The sequence below is a fragment of the Calypte anna genome, chromosome 3 (assembly GCF_003957555.1).
Source record: "Calypte anna isolate BGI_N300 chromosome 3, bCalAnn1_v1.p, whole genome shotgun sequence".
In the NCBI taxonomy this organism is placed as follows: domain Eukaryota; kingdom Metazoa; phylum Chordata; class Aves; order Apodiformes; family Trochilidae; genus Calypte; species Calypte anna.
In genome coordinates, this window is record NC_044246.1 from 63651845 (window position 1) to 63674888 (window position 23044).

The 23044-nt window shown below is 37.2% G+C and overlaps 1 protein-coding gene across 1 annotated transcript in view; it reads right to left on the minus strand.

Moving 5' to 3' along the window:
- Positions 1-23044, minus strand: part of NKAIN2 (sodium/potassium transporting ATPase interacting 2) — a 531076-nt gene that overhangs the window by 225250 nt on the left and 282782 nt on the right. The window contains exon 3 of the mRNA XM_030447427.1: positions 17594-17674. Within this exon, the coding sequence (XP_030303287.1) occupies positions 17594-17674 (81 nt within the window). The remainder of the gene's footprint in view (positions 1-17593; positions 17675-23044) is intronic.

Here is a 23044-nt window from a genome sequence, read left to right on the forward strand (position 1 = left end):
GTAACTGAACTTTTCTTTTTTGTGTTGGTTATCTCTCTTTTCTCCTTCTCTGACCCCAAACCAGATGATCCTACCTCTGTTTTCAGTTACCTCCATGGTTCAGCAATAGATAATGTAGTTCCTATACCCATTGTTTAAATTTATTTTGTCAGCTTGGAAAGCAAAGTGATGCATAAACACAAATCAGACTTTTTTTTTGCCCCTGAGATTCTTATTAAAAAAAGTCAGCTGTACTTCATTTCATGCTGTAGGAATGACTGTTTGAATTTCTCTACTCAAAGTGAATTCCTATCATTTTTGCCAGGGACAATCACTTTTTCTGTAGCAAAATAGGACACCTCAAATTATGACAAGCAAAATTTCAATCCATCAGTATGAATTTACATGCATTAATCTTAATTATTGAATCCAGAATGTTTGTTCTAGGAACCTAAAATATTGTATGAATGTTTAGCCTGCATACTACTCAAAGTAAATATAGTTTAAGAGATCTATGAATAACCTTAAAGCAGCTGTAACTGATTTTCTACAAGAAACTTTCTCCATGCTGCAACAAATGAAACATATATGTAAGGACATAGGATGCAGACTGTAACATGAATAGTATTTATCTTTTATTAAGTGGGTGAGTATACTGGTTCCAGAAAAATATTATTCATAGGGCTTCTACAACATCAAACCCAAGGATAACTCATTAAAGAAGGTACAGTTACAACATTTGGTTAATATATTGAATTGTTGACCTGGTCTCGAGGTCTGCTTTCTGCATTTGTTTTCCCATAACCGAGTGAAAAGAAATCAAAGAAATCATTATAAGGATTCTGCCATAAATATCCTCCCAGTGATTTTTCACTAACTATTGTGAATTAGTGAGTTAAATCCAAATATTTTTTTTTTAGGTGGACATGCAGCTTTCAGGAACCCTAAAATGCTTTACTTATTTAACAGTGATTTTTCAGGATATCACTGTTTTTCATGATAGCACTTCTTTTTCTTTCCCCAAGTGATCCAGAAACATGAAGTAAAAGTGGCTAATCTTGCTTTTGTTTTCCTTATCTTTCAGATTACTCACACCAGCTTCTTACAGAAATCAAATGCCCTGAAGCTGGGAAAGTCAAAACACCAGAAAGACTTATCTAATCCAATTATACTCACCAAATCAGTAAAAAGATTTTTGGACCAAATTGACGGTTGGTCATTAGGAAGTGAAATTAATGGTTTCTAATATGATAAATTTTCCCCATAAAATTCTTTTAAAAATTTGAATATATGAGTATGATAACCTTAGTCATGGCCAAAGTTAGCAGAAGAAAGGTTAAATATATTGATGACTAGCTTTCTTGTTTGCAACAGGCTGAGATTTTACTGAGAAATGGAAAAATACATACATGAAAATACTTAATGGAACTCATTTTACAAACAAGGATTCGAGTAATGGCACAGTATGAACAGGACTACACATGGTGAACCATCCGAGTAAAGTGCCTACATTGCAAGCCTCTTGAATATTGCATTTAAACTCACTGTGGTTCCTGTCCGTTTTATGCAGGCAGCCACACTCGGCTTTGTTTTACAGTGATGAGCAAGAACTGAGATCAGAAGTTGAGGCAGAAGCTCTGATTTACAGGAAATCTGGGTGACCCTAAAGATTGACTTAAATCTCTCAAGGTTTGGTCCAGAGATTTGAACTACAGTTCTCCTTTTCTGCAGTTAAATGACTGGCTCATTAAGTAAGCAGATGATATTTAATAGATAAATAAATGTTTACTTCTACATATAGAAATTCAGATGCTCTAACTTTTGCACATCTTTTATATTACAAGTTCACAGAAATATAAAGGCCGAAACCCCTCATATTATTACTCATATGTTTATCTGCGTTTTGTGATGAAAATTGTCAGCATGTCTGTTTCACTAAATCTAATTCAACATTTTGGTGAAGATGGAAATTATCTATTCATGCCTTACACAATGTCAATTTTGACACCAAACGATTACCTGGTGCATGCTCCATAACATGATTTCCACATCAAGAAGACAGCAATCTCCTGTTTTATTATGAAATTGTTTTAGACTACATCATGCTTTTAGGGCTAAGACGTGACACTCTGAGAAGCCCTTGAAGAGTCTGTTAGCTCCTAACCTGATTTTAATCAATATAATAATAATAATAAACCAAATAAAACACCATGCATTGGCTTCAATAGGGACATGTTTTCACCTGAAGCTTCTGCATAAAAACCAAACCAAACCAAAAAATAAGAACTAATTAAAAAGCTGAAGGAGCAAACATAGAGAAAAGACAGAGGGTTTTTTTTTCACTTTTAGAGTACTATTTCTTTAATCCTAAAATTCTATAGAAAACTGCTAATCCTCAATCCCTGCATTCTTATTAAAGTGTCAGATATAAAAAATACTTATCTGAGCTTCCCAGAGGAGTTCATACTAAAATAACTTTCATTCTTAAACTATGACAGGTGAGTTGGCTGGAGCAGATTTGAGGAGGGAGTGCAGTATATACAACACACTTGACTTTATTTTGGCTTCTGACACTGGGCTATGTGACGTCACTCACATGAAAACTAAGGAAGTGTATAGTAGATATAAATTACCATGTACCAATTGCAAAGCTGGTTTAAAATCTCCTTCCCTAGTATAGCCCTCTGTTTATTATCCCCTTTTGATCTTTCAGGAAGGCAGTGATGAGATTGCCAAGAGAAGTCCTAAGTCATTCAAAAGGAACTTCAGGGCACTAGGATGAATGGTTGAGGGATCAGGAGCACAGATGGTGTTTTAGTCAATTCCTTCAGTGGCAGGAAATGCTGAAAGGAACAGGTAAGCACAGCTGATCAACTCATGGCTTAGAGGTTGGAGCCAGCAGTTTCTTTAACCATGGGGATATTTACATGCCACGGGGCCTGCTGGCAAGACAGTGTAGAACTATCACCAAGGGAGAGAAGGATTCTTGGCAGCTGGGTGGCCCTATGAGTGAGGGAGTGTTTCAGTTGTATAGAGCTCAATGATAGTGATGATAAGGTTAAGTGTTTATAGGTAAGGATAAGAGGGAAGGAGAAAAAGGCAGATATCCTGTTGGGTGCCTGTTATAGACCACTCAACGAGGATGAGGAAACAGATGAAGCATTTTACAAACAGCTGGAAGAAGTCTCAAGATTGCTAGCCCTTACTTTGGTCAGGACTTCAACCTACTGGATGTCTGCTGGAAATATGATACTGCTGAGATAAGACAAGCTAGGAGGTTTCTACCTACCAGAGGAGGTGCCTCACTAGACCTTCTGATTACAAACAAAGGGACTGGTGGAAGATATAGTGGTCAGCAGCCATCTTGGTCTTATCATCCGTGAAAAAATAAGGTTCTTAATCCTTAGTGAAGTAAGGAGGGGGACACGGTACTTCAGGACAAACTTTAGTGGTCATAATGGTGATTTGTTTTTTTGTTAGTTAGTTTTTGGTTTTTTTTTTCCTTGGTGGCCAGTTGGACTCAGTAATCTCAGTAGTCTTTTCCAACCATGACAATTCTGTGATTCTGTTAATTTCTCATACAGTCTCAATCTGTCTTGTTCTGAATGTCTCATATAGTACCAGTCTACATAGAGTCACAAATTCTTAACGTTATTCTGTGGTGGAAAGTGTACTTATTTCATTTGCCTTTTTAAGGACCTCAGTTTTCTAAATCCAACTCTTTCATGCTCTGAACTGAAAATGCAAATGCTTATTACTCATTTGCATGTTGGTATGACATTTTGTATAAGGTTTTCAAAACTGACACCCACTGATTCATGGTCATTGTAGGCGAATTTATTTCACATGCAGCATCACTGGCATACTCTGACACAAAATGATAATCAGTGGTGGAGGAGAATCAAATAACTATGCAACTCCAGCTGAAAACATGAAGCAGTATGTTTTCAGTATGTTTATAATGAAAACTTTACCTTGCCATTCTTTCTCCTTTTCTTGAAGACAAATAGACAAATGCAGGATTTTCAAACAGGCATGAGGAGGTTTGCTAGAACCCCATTTTCAGAAATTACAAACTAACTATTCAAATTCCATCTTAAATGCAATCTAGGCTCCATGGTACAAGATTTTTAAGTATATTAGGAGCTCGGTGTATAAGGAAGGCAACCTGTTGTGCTTAACTATCACAGATTAAACAGGTGATAATCATTTAGGGTTGGACTCAGCTCATTTAACTTTAGCTGTCTAGAAGTCAGGTGTCTACTCTGAGCTGTGCTGGCATTCTAGGCAGAGAAGCACAGTTATCCAAAGAGGGTTTCCACCTATCACAACCTGCATCAGGCAGGTGACTAGGAAACCCAGGGAAGGGTAAAAAGGAGGTGTAAGAGAGTCTGAAGACTTATACATGGGAAGGGACATGCCACATAGGCATAGGAGAATGGCAGCACACAGCAGTATGTTCTGGACATCAGCCTCTGGACACAGAGTAGTTTGCTGGTTTGTGAGTCCACATTTTCCTGCCTATAACACACCATCTCAAATAAACAGAAGATTTTTTCTATTATTTGAAAAGAATTTTTAGAGTCTGGGTTATTGAAGACCACAATTATATGTGAGATAACACTGTACGTATAGGTATATATAGGTAATTTGTCATGTGTGCTTGTATTTTACACTTTATGAGACATGGAAGAGATGGGACTTAGTATGTATTAACTTTGAAAGCATGATTCTCTATAATAAGAAACCCGGGAGTACTGCCTGACACATTACACAATAGTATCAGTGTGGAAAAGTTGTTTATATATACTGTTTATATATAGTTTTAACAGCCACATTTTTATGCTTGTGAAAAATAGATGGACACATAGCTTAAAGCTAAACAGAATGGGTAAAGAAACTAACCAAGTTTCCCATGTAAACTCTCTCAGTAAACTTTAGTTTTCATTGATTTTTCAGGTAGAAGTAACTCTCCTCTGCAGAATCTATCACCTATACTACATACTGTGGTTCAGAAAAACATCATTTAATGATAAGTTAAAGATTGCTACACTCTTTTTCACTCTGAGAACTGAATTAGGATAAGTACTATTACCTCCTGGAGGTGTTTTGCCTGAGAGATAAAATCAAAATTAAGTTTCCATAGTCTGTTACAAGCTCCTGCTTTCACTATGCTGAGAGAGACATTTCTTGAAAAAAACCCCAATTACTTCAGATTCCCACTTTACACTATTTCAAAGTGTGAAAACCCAAGAGCCTGGCAATTATCATTATATTCTCATTCCTGTAGCAGGTTGTATATGCTAATGAAGAGAAAAAAACTAATTACATAGAATCATATTCTGTTGTTACTAGGTACTCCTGTAACTTCTTCTGCCAAACAGCTGTCTGAGCTCATAACTTTTTCCTTTATTAACAGTTAAATCCACAGAATTCAGGAAGGCAAACAGAACAGGCAGACATCGTAGTTTTAGGAAACATCAAATGCTTTGAACCCCATCATTGATTGTCAATAATGAAGGATGCACAGTTAGAAGCTCAAAAGCTTTCTGATTCTTCAGAAATTATGCTATATTTTACAACCTTGTGCTGAGATGAAACTGCTTATGAGACTGAAATACTTTGAACCATTCACAAAGGCACTGATAGCATTTGGCAAGTTGGATAGGAACCATTCAAGACAAAGTAACTGAACAAAGATGGGATATTTTTGTACAACCAGGGCACTCATAACACAAGAAAACATCTGATGAGACCAAAACAAATTAAAATAAACAACAGATAAATACATTTGAATGTGCTAAGTATCAGAAGAACTGGCCACCAGTGAGCAAAACAAAGTTAAAAAAAACAAAATTCAGCTTTAATAAGTTGAAGGAGGAAAAGAGAGTAATGACAAATATAAAATTGACAAAAAAAGAAAGAAGACAGAGATTGCTATGTGCACCTAACTGGAAGTTATAGATGTAGAGAGGGAGTCTTTCAATTTTAAGATGCAGTCAAAAGTCTGACAAATCCAACATTTTTTTTTAACTGGGGTATTGAGGCATGTCTCAGTTACCTGTAGAGATGGAACAATTTTTAAAATTTTTTTTTTACATAGTTTTGAGTGCTCTGATGTTACTCTCCTCCAAGACTGAGAACAGCACTTTTCTATAAAAGTGGTCATAGGCATTTTAAAGATAATGGCGAGGTACTCAGCCACACCATATAATTGATCACCTCATTATTGCTGAATTAGCTAGCTATTGTAGGGTGGAAGAAAAATAGCCAGAGTTACACTGTGGCCTGCTGAAGAACAGGCTTTTAGAATGAAACCCAACAGTAAACCACTCTTTTGTTGAATTTATAAGGTCCCTTTATCAACCAAATCCTGCTCTCAAAACACAGAATCCAGTTTCTACCCAAACAGGTTTTTGTGCTAGTGTGATGAGTGAGCCATAACGCCACAGCACAGCAGTCTACTCCTGAATAGATATATGCCCCTTAACATTAATGTAATTGAAAAAGCAGCAAAAGTTTTGAAAGCATCAACACTAGAGTGAACTCATACTCTTGGGAAAAATAATAACTGAGTTTAGTGGTTATTAGAAAAGGAGAAAAAATACTGATCATAGCTAGTCTTTCATTCTGAGCTTATAGAATCAACAAAATAAACCAAAGTAGTCTGTAAACTGCAATTTGACATCACTAAAGTCAATGAGGTTTTGCCAGAGAATAATTTTTCTGATTTATTATGTACTATTAATAAAACTCATCATCAAATCCTACTGTTATCAAAGTGGACATTAGTTAATTCACTTATCCATATACAACAGTTTGCTGTCTTTCGGCAGCAGTTTTGGAAACATTCCTTTCATTGCAATGAGAAAGGAAGAAAATATCATGAATGTTCAAGTGCTTCAGTGTACTGGCAGGGCTAGGGGATTGGGAGCTTCCAGTAGATGGGTAAGAGCATTATGAAGGAGAAAGGGACCTGGAGGTGCTGGTGGATGGAAGGATGAGCATGAGCCAGCAATGTGTCCTTGTGGCCAAGAAGGTCAATGGAACCCTGGGGTGCATTAAAAGGAGATTGACTAGTAGGTTGAGAGAGCTTCTTCTCCCCCTCTGCTCTGCCCTGGTGAGGCCACATCTAGAATATTGTGTCCAGTTCTGGGCCTCTCAGCTCCAGAAGGACAGGGAACTGCTTGAGTGACCAAGATGATGAAGGGAGTGGAACATCTCCCTTGTGAGGAAAGGCTGAGGGAGCTGGGGCTCTTCAGCTTGGAGGAGACTGAGGGGTGACCTCATTAATGTTTATAAATATGTAAGGGGAGAGAGCCAAGAGGATGGCTCTTCTCAGTTACACCCAATGATAGGACAAGAAGCAAAGGATATAAGCTTGAGCATAGGTGATTCCACATAAACAAGGAGAAGTTTTTTTACTGTGAGGATGGCAGGGCACTGGCACAGACTGCCTGGGGAGGCTGTGGAGTCTCCTCTGGAGACATTCAAAGCCCACCTGGATGTGTTCCTGTGTGACCTGTGCTGTAGGTGACCCTGCTCTGGCAGGGGGGGTTGGACTCGATGATCTTTTGAGGTCCCATCCAACCCCTAACTTTCTGTCATTTCTGTGATTTTGTAAGATGCTGAAACACTATGAGAGATGATAAGCCACCACAGCCATTTTCAGTGCATGGCCTTATGGTCTGTGACCTTGCTGCTACCACTGCAATGATGAATAAGGAGTATGGTAAAAATGACATTGCATTGCTTGTTGGCTGCGCTCACACTGTTCTGTGGGATGGGGACAATATCAGAAGAGTATCAGACATATAAAAGTATAAGACAGTATCAGAAGAGGAGAGTACTTCACACCTCACATTGCTTTCCCAGGTTCAGTAAATGCTTATTCATATGTGAAAAGATGCTGAATGCAATACAATTTTCTTATTTTCTACTAGGTCAACATTGGCATAATTTTCAGTGACCAAAGGATGAGAATGTTTTCCTTCTGGTATCCCAATAAAAAGCTCCTTGGAAAATGCATGGGCTTGGTATTGCCTTGAAATCACTGATATATCCCTGGTTCATAAAATGGAGTTTATTTGATAGATTATAATTAGAAGGCCAAATATTTCCTTATATTTAGACAAAAAGTAAATGTGGAGAAAGTATATTCTAGCCATTGCACCTACATCTGGAAAAACAAGTTGCTAAGTACAAAGTATTAAGGTATTGCATATATATTGAAAAAAAATCAACCCCCCCCAAAAAAAAACAAACAAAAAGCTGACACCAGTAGTGTAATTTAACTCAGATTTAAAAAGCAGAACACATTAGGGTTTTAATACTTTCACAAATGATAGGCAGGTACTCTTGCTGACTCCCTAGCTTTAAACATGGTAAATAACCATTCAGCCCTCATCCACAGCAGACTCAAGAGCTTGATTTTTACTATAGGGAAGGTCATGTCAATGGGAGGCATAGACAGCTCCCAGAAGAGGTGTAATAGCAAAAGTATATTCTGTAGTTGTGGTCTTCTGAACATCTGCTTAACTGGAAATAAATTCACCTTCATATTTTTCATTACAAACACCACCAATAGTTTTCTCCCCAGTGCCTTAAACAACCAGTGAAATGCCAGCAATGGTGCTCTATAACATTCAAAATCTATTTCCTTGCAGAGGAAGATGAGGAAATGCTATCCAACCAAAAGTGGGGTTTAGTATCACTTGTTTATCCCTTCTCATAGCGATGAGAAACATGGGGAAACTTGTTGAGAAAGGTAACAAAACCCAGACTTCATGAAGAATTTTGAAGATGTAAGGCTGGTTTGCATTCTCCTGTCAGTCTCCTATTTATTGCTTCCCACTTCTTGTTCTGTTTTATTACATACTAAGAACATGCACCATCTAGGACAAGCTCTGTTTATATTATGTGTGTCTAGGGCTCACAATATAATGGCACCCTGATATCAAATTGGGGCCACTAGATGGTACTGCAATATAATTAATAAATATTAAAAAGTAGTCTCATAAATATATATTTGGGGGTTTTAGCAATGTAGCATTTGAAAGATTGCAGAAATATCCATGGTACTGCCTTTAAATATATAATAAAACCTTCACGTAACTGCAGAATACACAGTTGCAAAGTACATGGCAAAATATGAGCTTACTGATCCTAACAGTATTAATGAGGTACTTAATATTATGAACACATATATATGTTATTTATACAATATGTACACACATATGTAAATTATCATATGGAATTATCATCTGATCTGTCACTCTACTCATGAATTTTCATGTGTTTCTGTAATCAGTGCATTATTATTAGATTATGGGGAAGATGTATATTAATACGCAGATTTATGTTTATTCATGAATGCAAAATTATATATATGCCAGAATTTTAAAAGATAAACTTTGTACAATAGGCAAAATCTATGCAACCGTATGTGAGATCTTCCCATATTTTTAGTGATTTCCTATCACCATTTGCTTCACTGTTAAGGAAATGAAAAATTCCACTTTTATCTAAATGTTTTCCACCATATGCTATGTCTACAGTATTAAACAGTTTCAATTTTATAATAAGTTATCTTCTAGCTGGTAAACATCTTGAGGTTTAAAAAATTCTGCAAAATTAAATTATCTGAAACCATAAGCATGCTTAATATTGTCTACCCATGAAACCACCCTCAGAATAACCTAACACTGCTGGTTGCCAGCACTATTTTCTATTTTCATCTGTTAGATATATGATCAAGCATGTCAAATCTGCCCTGAGTAACAGAAGTGAAAAAAATAGTCATTTACTTTAAACATTCTGATAGCTATTTATCTGAAAACCCTGGTCAGATTTACCGCTCAAAGGCATTTACCTACAAAGTTAACCAGATGCTTTGAGTTGAAAACTAATTTAATTTCTCTGTTATCTTAACAGGACATCTGTTAAAACAACATCCAAGGAAGGTAATATGTTCAAAATTAAACATGCTGCAGGTTGTTTTATTAGAGTATGTGCAACACTGGCATTTAACTGTTAACAACCACCACCTTACAAAAATAATTTGTAAATGGGAAATCAAAGCAGTATAATCATTATACTAATAGACGTGATGTAACATAGAATAAATATGTGACTGGTCTAAGTTCAGCCTTGTTGCCAAGTTCATTGCTTTGTTCCAAATGAGTTACAAGGAAGATGAATGAACCATTTCTTTTGTTTCCCACCTTCACCAGCTTCATCTAGATATCAAACTGTCCCTTTAAAATCAGAGTACATTAGATGCATAAAATGTTCAGCACTCATAGCCAGCATGTTTAAGCATTATGAGTGACAAGCTATGAAAATCAAAGCCTGAAGTAATTTGCATTATTTCAGTTAATTTGCATATGGATATAAGCTGCATTTCAGAGCAACTAGGTATCAAACCAAGCAGTGGCGCATGAAAGTCAGATGCATAGGTGTATGTATATTGAGGTGTATGTATGTATGTATATATAGGTGTATGTATATTGAGCCAACAGTGTGCCCAGGTGGCCAAGAAGGCCAATGGCATCCTGGCCTGTATCAGAAACAGCGTCACCAGCAGGTCAAAGGAGGTGTTTCTGCCCCTATACTCAGCCCTGGTAAGGCCACACCTTGAGTACTGTGTTCAGTTCTGGGCCCCTCAGTTCAAGAAGGATATTGAGGTCCTCGAACAGGTCCAAAGGAGGGCAACCAAGCTGGTGAAGGGACTCGAACACAGATCCTATGAGGAGAGGCTGAGGGAGCTGGGGCTGTTCAGCCTGAAGAAGAGGGGGCTCAGGGGAGACCTCATCGCTGTCTACAACTACCTGAAAGGAGGATGGAGCCAGGGGGGGTTGGTCTCTTTTCCCAGGCAACTCTCAGTAAGACAAGAGGGCATGGTCTTAAATTGTGCCGGGGGAAGTTCAGATTGGATATTAGAAAGAATTTTTTCACGGAAAGGGTGATCAGACATTGGAACGGGCTGCCTGGGGAGGTGGTGAACTCTTCGTCCCTGGAGACATTTAAAAAGCGACTCGATATGGCACTCAGTGCCATAGTCTAGTGACTATGGTGGTAGTTGATCAAGGGTTGGACTCGATGATCTATGAGGTCCCTTCCAACCCAGCCTATTCTATGATTCTATGATTCTATGATTCTATGATTCTATGATTCTATGATTCTATGTGTGCTTGGTGATGTCGGGATATTCAAGTGGAGATATACAAGCACATGCCTATTTCTAATGTTCCTTACAATTTTGCTGGAATAGATGGTGGAGAGAAATGAGATTGGTAGGAGTAAATATGGGCTCCATAGTTCCTTCCACCCCTTCCATTTATTCCCACCACCACTGCAGGCCTGATGTTAATATGTCTGTTGGCAGTAAGTGTTGTGACCATAGCTGCCTCTTCCTCTTCCCATTAGTGTCATCCAGTGGGAAAGGGATGGACTGCACTTCAGCCATTAAAAGTCAGCTATACCTGGCTAATCCTGGATTAGCATCTTAGGTCACAAAGAGAAAGGTGGAATTATCAGTAGCTAAAAGTTGCTATTGCATGGATGTCAGCTGTGGCTGGATTTCTAAACTGGTCGTTTCCTCTTTAAGACCTTTTGCATCAGATGCTCTCCAATTGTCTTTGTTGGCTGCTGAGCCTGGCTGGGGGCAGGAGGATGGACCATCCATATCTGGTCTTACTTTACCATGAACCATGACTACGAGTATCATGTCATGTCATGTCATGTCATATCACAGAATCACAGAATCATGGATTGGAAAGGATCTCTGAGATCATCAAGTCCAACCCGTGATCCACTACCACTGTGGATCAGTGGTACCAGACCATGGCACTCAGTGCCACATCAGCCTCTTCTTAAAAACCTCCAGGGATGGAGAATCCACCACCTCCCTGGACAGCCCATTCCAATGCCTGATCACCCTCTCTCTGTAAAGAATTTCTTCCTAATATCCAACCTAAACCTCCCCTGGCAGAGCTTAAGTCCATGCCCTCTTGTCTTACTGGTGGCTACTTGGGAGAGTAGACTGACCCCCCCTGGCTACACACTCATTTCAGGGAGTTGCAGAGAGTGATGAGGTCTCCCCTGAGCCTCCTCTTCTCCAGGCTGAACACCCCCAGCTCCCTCAGCTCTTCCTCAAAGGACTTATGCTGGATCCCTTCACAGCCTCCTTGCTCTTCTCCGGACCTGCTCCAGCACTTCAATCTCCTTCCTGAACTGAAGGTGCCCAGAACTGGACACAGTACTCAAAGTGTGTATTATATCATATCAATCATATCATATCATCATATCAATCATATCATCTCATGGTTCTTAGTAGTATGAACCATGATTACAAATATGAAAACAATAATTTTAATCACAGTGTACATAGGCAGCTGGGGAATTCCACTTACGTGATTTCTTACATTTGTGCTAATTACTCTGCTTTCAGTACGTGGAAAAAAGTCAAACCTATAGTTCAGCTGCAGAGTGGGTAGTACTTGTAGGTAATAAAACAACAGCAAACTCTCTCCCTAAACCATAATTTCACCAGCAGTTCCTCTGCACTCCCAGAGTCATCTCTCTCTCCAGGGGTATTCCCCAGCAATGCCATTATATTGCCTTCTTCTTGCTCCCTATCAGTTACTGAAGAGCCTTCACCAAGTTTTGGTTAACCTTCCTGATTCATCCTTAGGGGGAAAAGTTGAACTTTTTAGTAGTTTATTTGACTGCAAGGATTATATGCAATGTTTTCAATATTTCCCTGAATACAGTATCAGATAACAAATATTGATATAAATTTAAGTGTCTTTGAATTAAATGGTTTTAAATATTTTTGAATGTGTTATTTCTTCTTCCAGATAACAAGGATAACCTTAATCTTTCTTCATGTTCTTTAAAGTACTATATAGCTATACATACACATATATATGTATAGATAACATTAATTTTTTCAATAATAAAGCATAGAAAATCGTGGAAAATGAACAGATTATCTATTACATGACAATTACCTCTTTTTTTTTTTTTTGGTAAGGGGCAACAAACTGTGTATGCTTGAAACTAGGAATTCAGCTGCAGAAAGGACAAAAAGAAAGCTGAAGTACTCAACTTCAGTTAAAAGCCTAAAGGCTTTTTAGGCTGTGTACCTAAAGAGGTACACATTGAAAGGACAAGGGACAATGTCACAGATTTCAATTTCAATGGAAATTTCAACTTTATATAAGGACAAAGTTTTTCACACTAAGAATGGGTAGGAGCCAGAGTGGTTGTGAAATTTTTATCCTTGGAGACCTTTAAAACTTGACTGGCAAAAACTCGGAGCAACCTGATCTAACTTTGAAGTTGGTACTGCTCTGAGCAGGAAACTGGATTAAGTGACCTTGAGACATATCTTCCAACATGAATTAGTCTGTGATTTTGTGGGTCTAAGTTATCTCATATTTGCAGATACTTGGGGTGGGTAGGAGAAAATGTGCCCAGGAACATTTGAGTTCCCTTTAAACTTCTGGCAGAGAAGAACCTGATTACGTTTGCTTTTTCTTTTTTTTTTCAGTTTACATTTTAATCGCTAAAATTCATTCAATTCTTTGTATCCTATTTAATAATTTTGATTTTAAGTAAGTTTTCTTTTAATCTTTCTTGTTCTTTCATGTTCCTCGTGCTGCAGCCCAGGACAAAATAGGAAAGGAATTAACCTCACCTGAATGCAAATAGCAACTTTTTTTGTTTGGTTGGTTTTTTTGTTTGTTTTTTTAAACCAGCAGTGGTTTGCAACTCAGATTTGCAGTGCTAAAATCATGAGGAGTTGCTCTTGAACTACAGATGGTGAGCTATGGACATACTAGCACAACTTCTCTTAGGTTCTGTACATAAATTTTATTACTGTTATTCTACATATTTGCAAAGCAGAGCTGAAGTATAGAATTTACTTATATGAAGTATGGAAATTAATTACATAATGGCCAATAAGAAAACAAAATATGTAATGGCCACACATGGCAAGAAAAAGATATTTTTTTTCCTTTCCCCTTTATCAAGCTTTTTTCTCACTGCTGCAATACGTGAAGTAAATTTCAGTATGGCAGATTTACTCAATTCCCAAATCTCATTCATCTCTAAAATAGGTCACGCTGTACAGAGATTAAATAAAGATGTAAAAGAAAAAGCACAGTTGTGATTATGTTATTAAAAGCTATATAAAAACAAAGGTACAGAAAGAGATAAATTATGCTTATTCAAGCAACCTTGATTCTGGAACTTCTTGATACTGGCATGTTTGACTTTTAAACACCTAATTTTTTGTGTCAAAAGTACAACCTTTTGATTTATTATAACAAATGTAAGATTTGTATGCTATTATGTGCAAAAAAGGAAGATGGTAAGAACAATGAATAACTAGAAACTAAGTCAATTTCGACGGTTAAGGTTTTTAAAAGTGTGGTTTTGGTCACATTCACATAGTACTCCAGGAACTCCAGCTAAGAGATACTGGAGAGCAGCCAGGCAGCACTGAGAGGAGAGCCCTTGTATCCAGTCACACAAATAGGGTTGAATTCACTCCTGTAAACTTAAAGTCCTATTTATACTGTGTATGGCATTTGCCAGCAAGCCAAACAACACAGAGACTAATTAAATATAATTGAAGAGTAATACTGAAAAGTTAGTCTGAAAAGTAGTTTTTTCTAGGCACAGATCCAGGTAACAATCAAGGTTAAGAACAAGTGATTGCACTTCCTCCTTCTTAGAAACCTTTGTCATAAATACTCCAGTTTTCTGTAAAAGAGTTTCAGCGAAGACAACTGTGCCTCCAAGACAGAAAATACTCATTGTGTGATGCCATTTTCAAGAAGTTATACATGACTGTAATGGTACATAGTGCAGATTTGCATGCCTGTTCACTTATAGTCTTTGAGCCTCCACAGTCTCTTCAGAAATGATTACCTCATTGTTCTAAACATCTCTGAGACTTTGCAGGCCTGTTTCAGAGTAATAAGGAAAAGTTGTAAAAATGTCATGATCTCCACCCCCATAAATAAAATGAAAAAGGATGAAGCTAGCAAGCCTTTTGTAATACGGTATTTTAACAATTGTAATGTCCTCTCAACTGAATCAGTAGGTGATGCAAAACTTGATGTACACACACATAGAATAAAAGCTGTTCTCAGAACTTAAAAAACCAAACCCTTTTTTTTTATTATTTTTTATTTGGTATAAAGCTATAAACTATAGATATAAAAATAAACTATACCCAGCTGAACTATTATTAGGCTCTAATTTCAACCTATCAATTCCTAAAGCCATGCTGTGCAGGATCCTCTCTCACCATTTACAACCTTAGAGGCATCCCTCTGGTACTTACCTAAAGGTTATTTTTTATTCTCTATTTAGAACCAATTCAGACCAAGAGATTTTTTTCAAGGTTCTACGTGCCATTTCAAACAGAAAAAAAATACACAGGAGTATCATTACGGATTTGAAGTTATAGTTATTCCCAGAGGAAAATATAAAACATAAAGATTCAGTGCAAGATATATGAATATGACAGAGAGACATAAAATATAAAACGCTCCGTTTCACAAGATACCTACATTTGTAACACACTTGGAGACTCTGAAAGATCTAGAACAGGAGGATAAGTTTTATCCACCCAAAGAATAGGATATATTTCCACCAGACAGATATTTCTAGGCCCTAGATCCTGAAGAACATTTGATTATGTGAGGAAGTTCTGATGTACCATAAACAGTTGAAAGGAAGAAGAGAATGATGTTCTATGTGTCAAGTAGACCTTTTGTAGATAATGGGTCAATATGGCCCTCTTTCTGAAATCTGTTTTCAAAGAACATTTCCTTTTCTCCCTCTCTTTACTAATGCTGTTGATCTGAAAACCAGATGAAGTGGAAGGAATACATTCTACTGGTTATTTCAAGGCAGATCTTATCACTTGATCAATTAATACCTCTAAAGATCAAATAAAAAAATTAAAATAATCCAAAAATAATCCTGAACCATAGGGTTGGTTGGGAGACACTCTAAAGGATACAGATCTACACTTCAAAAAAATGAGTTCCAAGTTTAAATACTGTTTTGCCCAATTTTTATTCCAACTAGCACTTACTATTGTTCTTAAACTGGTTTTATATTCTTTAAAACACAGCGTTCAAACATCTGCTTCTACTTTGTTCCTCCCTCCCCACCCTCTTTCACTTGCCCAGAAAAAAAAAAAGCATCTTGACATTTGCAAGTTTAGGAATGTGGGTGGCTGAAACAAGCAGATGGAAATAGGGTATATTGGGTTGAGTCTAATTGTACAGCAGGTGCAGAGTTTGTTATATACATTCATTCACTTATCAATAGAGAAAGCATTTAAACTAAATAAAAGATAATATATGCAAGGTCTTTTATTTACTATGCTTTTGCCAAGCTTTTAATGAAATTGGGCCTGTCTGAAAGTATAAAACCCAGAAAGTGTAATGTTTTACCTGCACAAAATTACTTTACACCCTCAGGAAATTAAAATCTGAACCTTTTGAAGTCTACACCTTTTGAAGAAACAGAATACATGGGGATGAAATACCTCAGTCTCTAGTATTTTTTGTACTTTGGCAGTGATTTGAGAGAAAATACAGGTATCTTTGCCTCATTATTCTTCCTATAATTGTGTTTAACTTTCTGCATCATAACATACCAGCAACTCACAAAGGACCAGAGAATTACATCTGTAATTTACATCTGGGCTAAACTCCCTTTAATCAGGAACAGCAATTAAATATCTGAATCAAGAAGAGAAGGTAATCTCTTTCACACATGGGAATCTCCTTGATGGTCAGTTCAAACCACTGTGAGCATAACTCAGCATACACAGCATTTGAAGCTTATTACTTTACCAAAATAATTTGTTTCCATGGCTGATCTTTCATTCCAAAAATTTCCAGTCTTCTTGTAATACCTTAGAAAGTAATAGTTTTGGTTTGAGGTGTTGCTTTGAACCTGTTACAAACTGCCACTATATATGTTATCATTTACAGTGTTAATGAAATGCTATAAATATGTCATTCTTAGGAAAATATATTTCTTCTATGGATTTCTTCTGTGTGTAAGTGTTCAGTCATAACATTCTGACCAGAAGTACAAAGTTAAAAGACACTCCTGTAGTCAACTGGTAATCTATTTTGGCACCTCAGTTTACATTTTAATTCAATGAAACACATCTTGTTTTACAACTATTATGCTGGATTATAAGACCTTTGAAAGGAATCTAGCTAGGTAACAGCAAGCTAAATGGTACAAAAAATACCTGTTTACCCTGGAGATGATAATCACTGATTAATGTCTCTCAGAGAGGTGAAATTTGCATTGCATCTTTGCTGAGGGGGCAAAAAGAGGTAATTTTCTTTTAAAACACTTATACCATTATTGTTGTGGGCATCAGAAGGTATATGCTCATTACTGTCTAGATTAAATGTTTCCATACATCCCAAATACTCCAAGTTTCCATCATACTGCCCTCACTCTAATAGTACTAAGGGGATGAGTAAAACAGAACACAACTCTTGACAGAGGCATCTTAACACAGTTCTGATGGCTTTAAATGTATCCAATGGTAAATTACCTTTGAAAGGTCCCCAGCCTCCAAGTAGAAGCAGATAACAAATATGTTCCATGTAACCCAAAGGACCAGCCAGACAGCATACTGCAAGGAGGAAGAGAGAAACAAGGCATTAATAATTTCACTGTCAGTTGAGTTATGTTCATTAGACCATTAGTTCAGTCCAAGACAAAACCAGACTATAAATATGGTGCATATGAATAAAATTATTACACATAAGAGAGAATCAAGAATAAATTCTTCCCTTTTAAAGACATAATCTAGAGTGACCTAGTGAGTATGTGGATAGATCTGAAAACTGAATTTAAGACTGGTCTGGAACTCTTATTATTGAATTTGTGGATATTGCAGTGTCAAGAGAGGTATGCAATGTCAATTATATCTAAGAAGTACAGTTTTTTATTCAAATGGTTACTAGAATATAATTTACTAAATAACAAAGTCTAATTGAATCAGGCACTATATTCTGTAACACTTAAGAATTAGTCTCAAGAAAATAAACCTACATGTAAACCCCAAGAAAATAAACCTATATATGTATGTTGCAGTATTTTGATAAAATATGGAGGGATTTCGTCATGGCAGCTGCCACTATAAATATATTTTGTAATATTAAAAGGCATAATTCATAGCTATTCAAAACAGAATAGAAGCTAACATAGTTTTAAAGGTTTGAATTGTTTTACACAGCAGTAATTTTAGGCAATTTAAAGCATACAGATTACATAAACTTTAGAGAATATCTCTTTCTGGTCTGGTCACAGACCATAGATTTATTTGGGCCAGAAGGAAGCCTCTGGAGGCTACCTGGTCCAATCTCTGCTCCAAGTATGACGAGCACAGATCAAGTTGTGCAGGGATTCATCCAGTTGCAAGTTGTGCAGGGATTCATGCAGTTGCGATCTGAATTTCTCCAGGGATGGAGATTTCATGGGCTCTCTGATGCACACATATTTTTTGAGCACAGGTTGTTCATAAAACTTTGAAACATAGAGACTTAATTGAGATGAATGGGATTTTTTTTTTTTTTTCTTAAACTGAGCTGAGACATTAAATATACTGAGCATTTCATTATATGCCAGCTCACTCCTGGTACATCTGGTTTCACATAACCTCTAGAACAAAAGAAGGAAACACTTAGATTCACTAAACTTAACATATTTTTACAACTATTTTAATACATTAGTGTTATATACAAGTATACATATAATCTGGTGGAGTTAATACAAATGTTCCTTCTAACACATGAAGACAATTGGATTTTTTATATTGAAAAATGTAAACACTGCATTTAGACTGGCTTTCCAAAGCAGTAACATCCATGTGCAATGTCTGTTCCCTTGAAATAACTTCTGCGCACCTAAATAATTTTAACTGAACTGGACAAAAGACTAGAAGATTCAAAGATATTTTATCACTAAAGTTTCAGGAAAATAGGCCTAAAAAATGAAAGTAGGCCTACAAATGGGAAGAGAGACTCTATTAAGTCCTATTACAGAGAAAGACTTACACCATCATCTTTTATCAGTCAACATGAAGGGGAAAAAATGTGGGAGAGAGCCACTGGAAACCAGGTCTCATCAGATCAGTTTTTCATGGCACAACTTGTCACATTGCTTGTAACAGCAGCTATTCAAATGATCCCTCTGCACAGCAAACATATCAAGCAAAACATTCCAAGACACTTTGAAGCTGCTTGCTCTGGCAGAGAGCCTTATGCTTACAGGAAGAAGTGAAACTTCCCTTTTCCATCGTCCAGCCTATCACCAAAAAAATGTTAAATTTATCTGACTTTTAAGAAGCATCTGCTGTTATTGGACTACAGATAACCTTTAAAAATGTCTTTTTAAAGTGTGTTTTAAACTTCTTCCTTTGAGCTGTTATATTAAGTGTTTGCTGCCTGGATTCAGTGGATAAACACCGAGTATAATTATCTTGCAACACTAGGATGCTTTTGCTTCCCACTGCTTCTTATTTCAGATACTTCAGATCCAGCACATCTCTTATCTCTGGATCACATGCAGATATAAATGCCTCTTGTTGTCTATGTGCTTCAGCAAATTGTTGTGGAAATTCATCACTGAAGGTCTGTGACAATGAACAAATCCCTCTGGTACTCTTTATTATATGTATCTAATTAGAAACATTTTATAAGAGTTCTTCAAAGGGCTATAGCTATGTTTTTTTTCCCTCATATGTGGGAGTTCAAGACAGCTGTATTTTCTGAGAGAAGCCATCACAATGCTACAGAAGTCACATATCAAAAAGGCAAGAGCACACACTTGACAAAGCAGGAGAAACTGAGAGGAGGCATTGCAATGGCAACACAGCTTATTATTTATACGGAAATCCACACTGGAAAGTGGCATAACTGGAAGGTTAAGACTAAAGATTTAAATAATTACTATTTTGCAAAGCTGTAGTCAGTGAGTAAAAGTTTTGTTTGTTTTGCTTTCCTTTTCTTTGAAAAATAAATTATATAAATACAGCTCTTATTTGGTAGAACATGATTTCCATTCTTCAAGTAAACATGACTTTATATCCTTCTGCAAAACATTATGCAAAGAATTGCCTACTCCACAATTTCTTGATACAGTGTATTTATAGGTTTGAAAATAGCCTATGAATCATCACAAATTATTATAGGATGTCTTTTGTCTTCAGGAATGGGTTACTGAAATATTAAAATATTTCTAACAGTACTAAGAATCCATACACGCCTCCTCACACTTCTTTTAAAGTTGGCTGAGTTGCATTAGGTCCACTTTATTAGCAGGGAAACTGAAAGTGAAAGAAATCAAATTGCTACACATAACTCCACAGCCCAATAGAAAAATAATCACAAGGGCACAAGAGCCAAAAAGGTTCAGGAAGCTCACTACTGCCTTTGGTATAAATCTGCTCACTAGAGGTCACATATCTTACTGTCACTTTTTCTGAAGGAGAAACATGTCACCTACATTTTGAGTATAAGTATGAGCAACCCTGAGTATTTAATTTTTTTTCCACTGGAATTTACATGGCATTTATGTTGCTCTCAAATTCTTTTTGAAGATGTGAGCCAACTACAGTCATATTTGACCGAGGGTTACAAAGTTTCCAGACCTATTAGATAGTAGGTTGCGCATTTTAAAGTAATTGATTTGTTATTGTGATTAGTGATTTGCCACATATGTACACAACTTTAGTTTCAGATTAGTTTCAGAATGAAAATATTATTGTTCAAACTCTTCAATGGTTTACTCTGGGTAAAGGAACTGGAAGCATTTCTAAAATAATAATTACTACATTTAAGTAGTAATTTGTACTATTAACTACTTAACCTGTTTAAAGATAACCTTGAATCCAGCATGTCTAGAAAGGAGCACCTATTTCCAATAGGACAGTGCCAACTGTTCACAATGATAATTATCTTTGCTTCTAAAGTTGTTTTCCCTAATTTCCTCTGTCTATGAAGGTACATCACTTAGAAATAAAATTTTCAAACTTATATTTTCCCATAAAATTTAGTAGCAAGTGGCATTCAGAATACTTGACATGAACATACAATCTAAATTTATTGATACCTTTCAGCTAATCTTTGAAGTTTCAGCTAAAGTCTGCTTACCTTTGAAAAGCCCCTTTGAAACAGAAACAATTATTTGGTGGAGGCAGCTGTTCCTGAACAGTAAAGCCCCTGGGTTAGTCTCCATAACCTTCTGTGGTGTTGCCTGGTCATACTTTTTCAGCATCAAACAGCAAAAGTTCTGCCTCTCATTACCACCTTCCTGATACCAGTAAAACACCTCACCTAGACTCCCCTGAGAGAAGTCCATCTGAAGTGGCAGCAATGGCCACCTACAGTGTGGTCATTTTAGCTGGCACTGTTCTCTAATCTAATCTGCTCTGTGCATTTTGCTGTTTCCTTCCCTTTAACTTTGCCTGGAATTTTCCCCTGAGAGCTGATAAGGGTCTGGGCAGCACAGTGTGCTGGTGAGTTCTGCCCTACAAGAAAGTAGAAGCCACACCTCACAGAGAAGCCTTCAGTGCAGGGCAGGATCATGAAACCCCAAAGGATATTCAGTTATTGAATGTGTGAGAACCAGCTGTTAAAACCATATCCCCTTGTCCTATCACCTCTGTTTTAAGCAGAACTGCTGCTCTCAGCAACCTAACACAAAGAGCAACCGTGTTCTGCTTTTAATGATCAGGATGAAAGTCTTCCCAGCCCAATAGTTACCTCCAGGTCTCAATGGGAGAGAGCTCAGGGCCCAAGCCAGTAGCCTTGACAACAAATAATAAAGCTCTTGGCAGCAGAGAGCTTTGTGCAGCCAGTTTAACTCCAAAAATGTTAATTCACTTTCTTGAATGAACTGAGACGCTCTTGCAGAATAACATAATCCTTTGGATTTTTTTTTTCATTGCTTGTTGGTTGTCACAGCATGCAGCTTGAATTAATTTTGCTTGGCTGAATTCTTCATATTGCCCGGACTCATCTTTTCTTGCAGTTTTTGTTTGGTTGGTTGGTTGGTTTAAATTTTATTCAATCATGGCTATATTGTTAGAGCACTGTCCATCCTTGTAAGTTTCTGTTTCTGAATTAATCTGAATTGATATTGTACAATCCATTTTTGAGCTGTTGGACTTTTCTGTCTCAGATTGTAGTGATAGTCTACATTGTCTGCTTGTATCTCTCAGGGAATTTTTTAACCTTGGCTCTTCAGCATTTCATCAGTCACAAATGTAAATGTGCTCCTCCTTTTTGCTCCCTCAGGTAAAAACACCTCTCTGATCTTTTACTTCCTTTACATTACATTTAACAATTAATCTCCTTTCCCAAAACTAGCTGAATGCTGCTGAACTGTCAAGAGCATCAGAACTGGTCACTACCAAACAGAAAACTATTGCTGGATTGTTTTTTATTTTGGTCCTTAGCAGTCCTTGCAGATATAGAGCAAGTAGCTCCTATACAACTAGCAGCTTTGTATAAACTTTCAAGCTCCTTGAGCCTTGATTTTATAGAGAAATATCATAGAATCATAGAATCATAGAGTTGGCTGGGTTGGAAGGGACCTCAGAGATCATCGAGTCCAACCCTTTTACCACCGTTGCAGTTGCTAGACCATGGCACTGAGTGCCACATCCAGTCTCTTTTTAAATATCTCCAGGGACGGAGAATCCACTACTTCCCTGGGCAGCCCATTCCAATGCTTGATCACCCTCTCTGTAAAGAAATTCTTTCTAATGTCCAACCTAAACCTCCCCTGACACAACTTAAGACCATGCCCTCTTGTCTTGTTGAAAGTCATCTGGGAAAAGAGACCAAGCCCCTCCTGGCTACACCCTCCTTTCAGGGAGTTGGAGAGAGTGATGAGGTCTCCTCTGAGCCTCCTCTTCTCCAGGCTGAACAGCCCCAGCTCCCTCAGCCTCTCCTCATAGGGTTTGTGCTCGAGTCCCTTCACCAGCCTGGTTGCC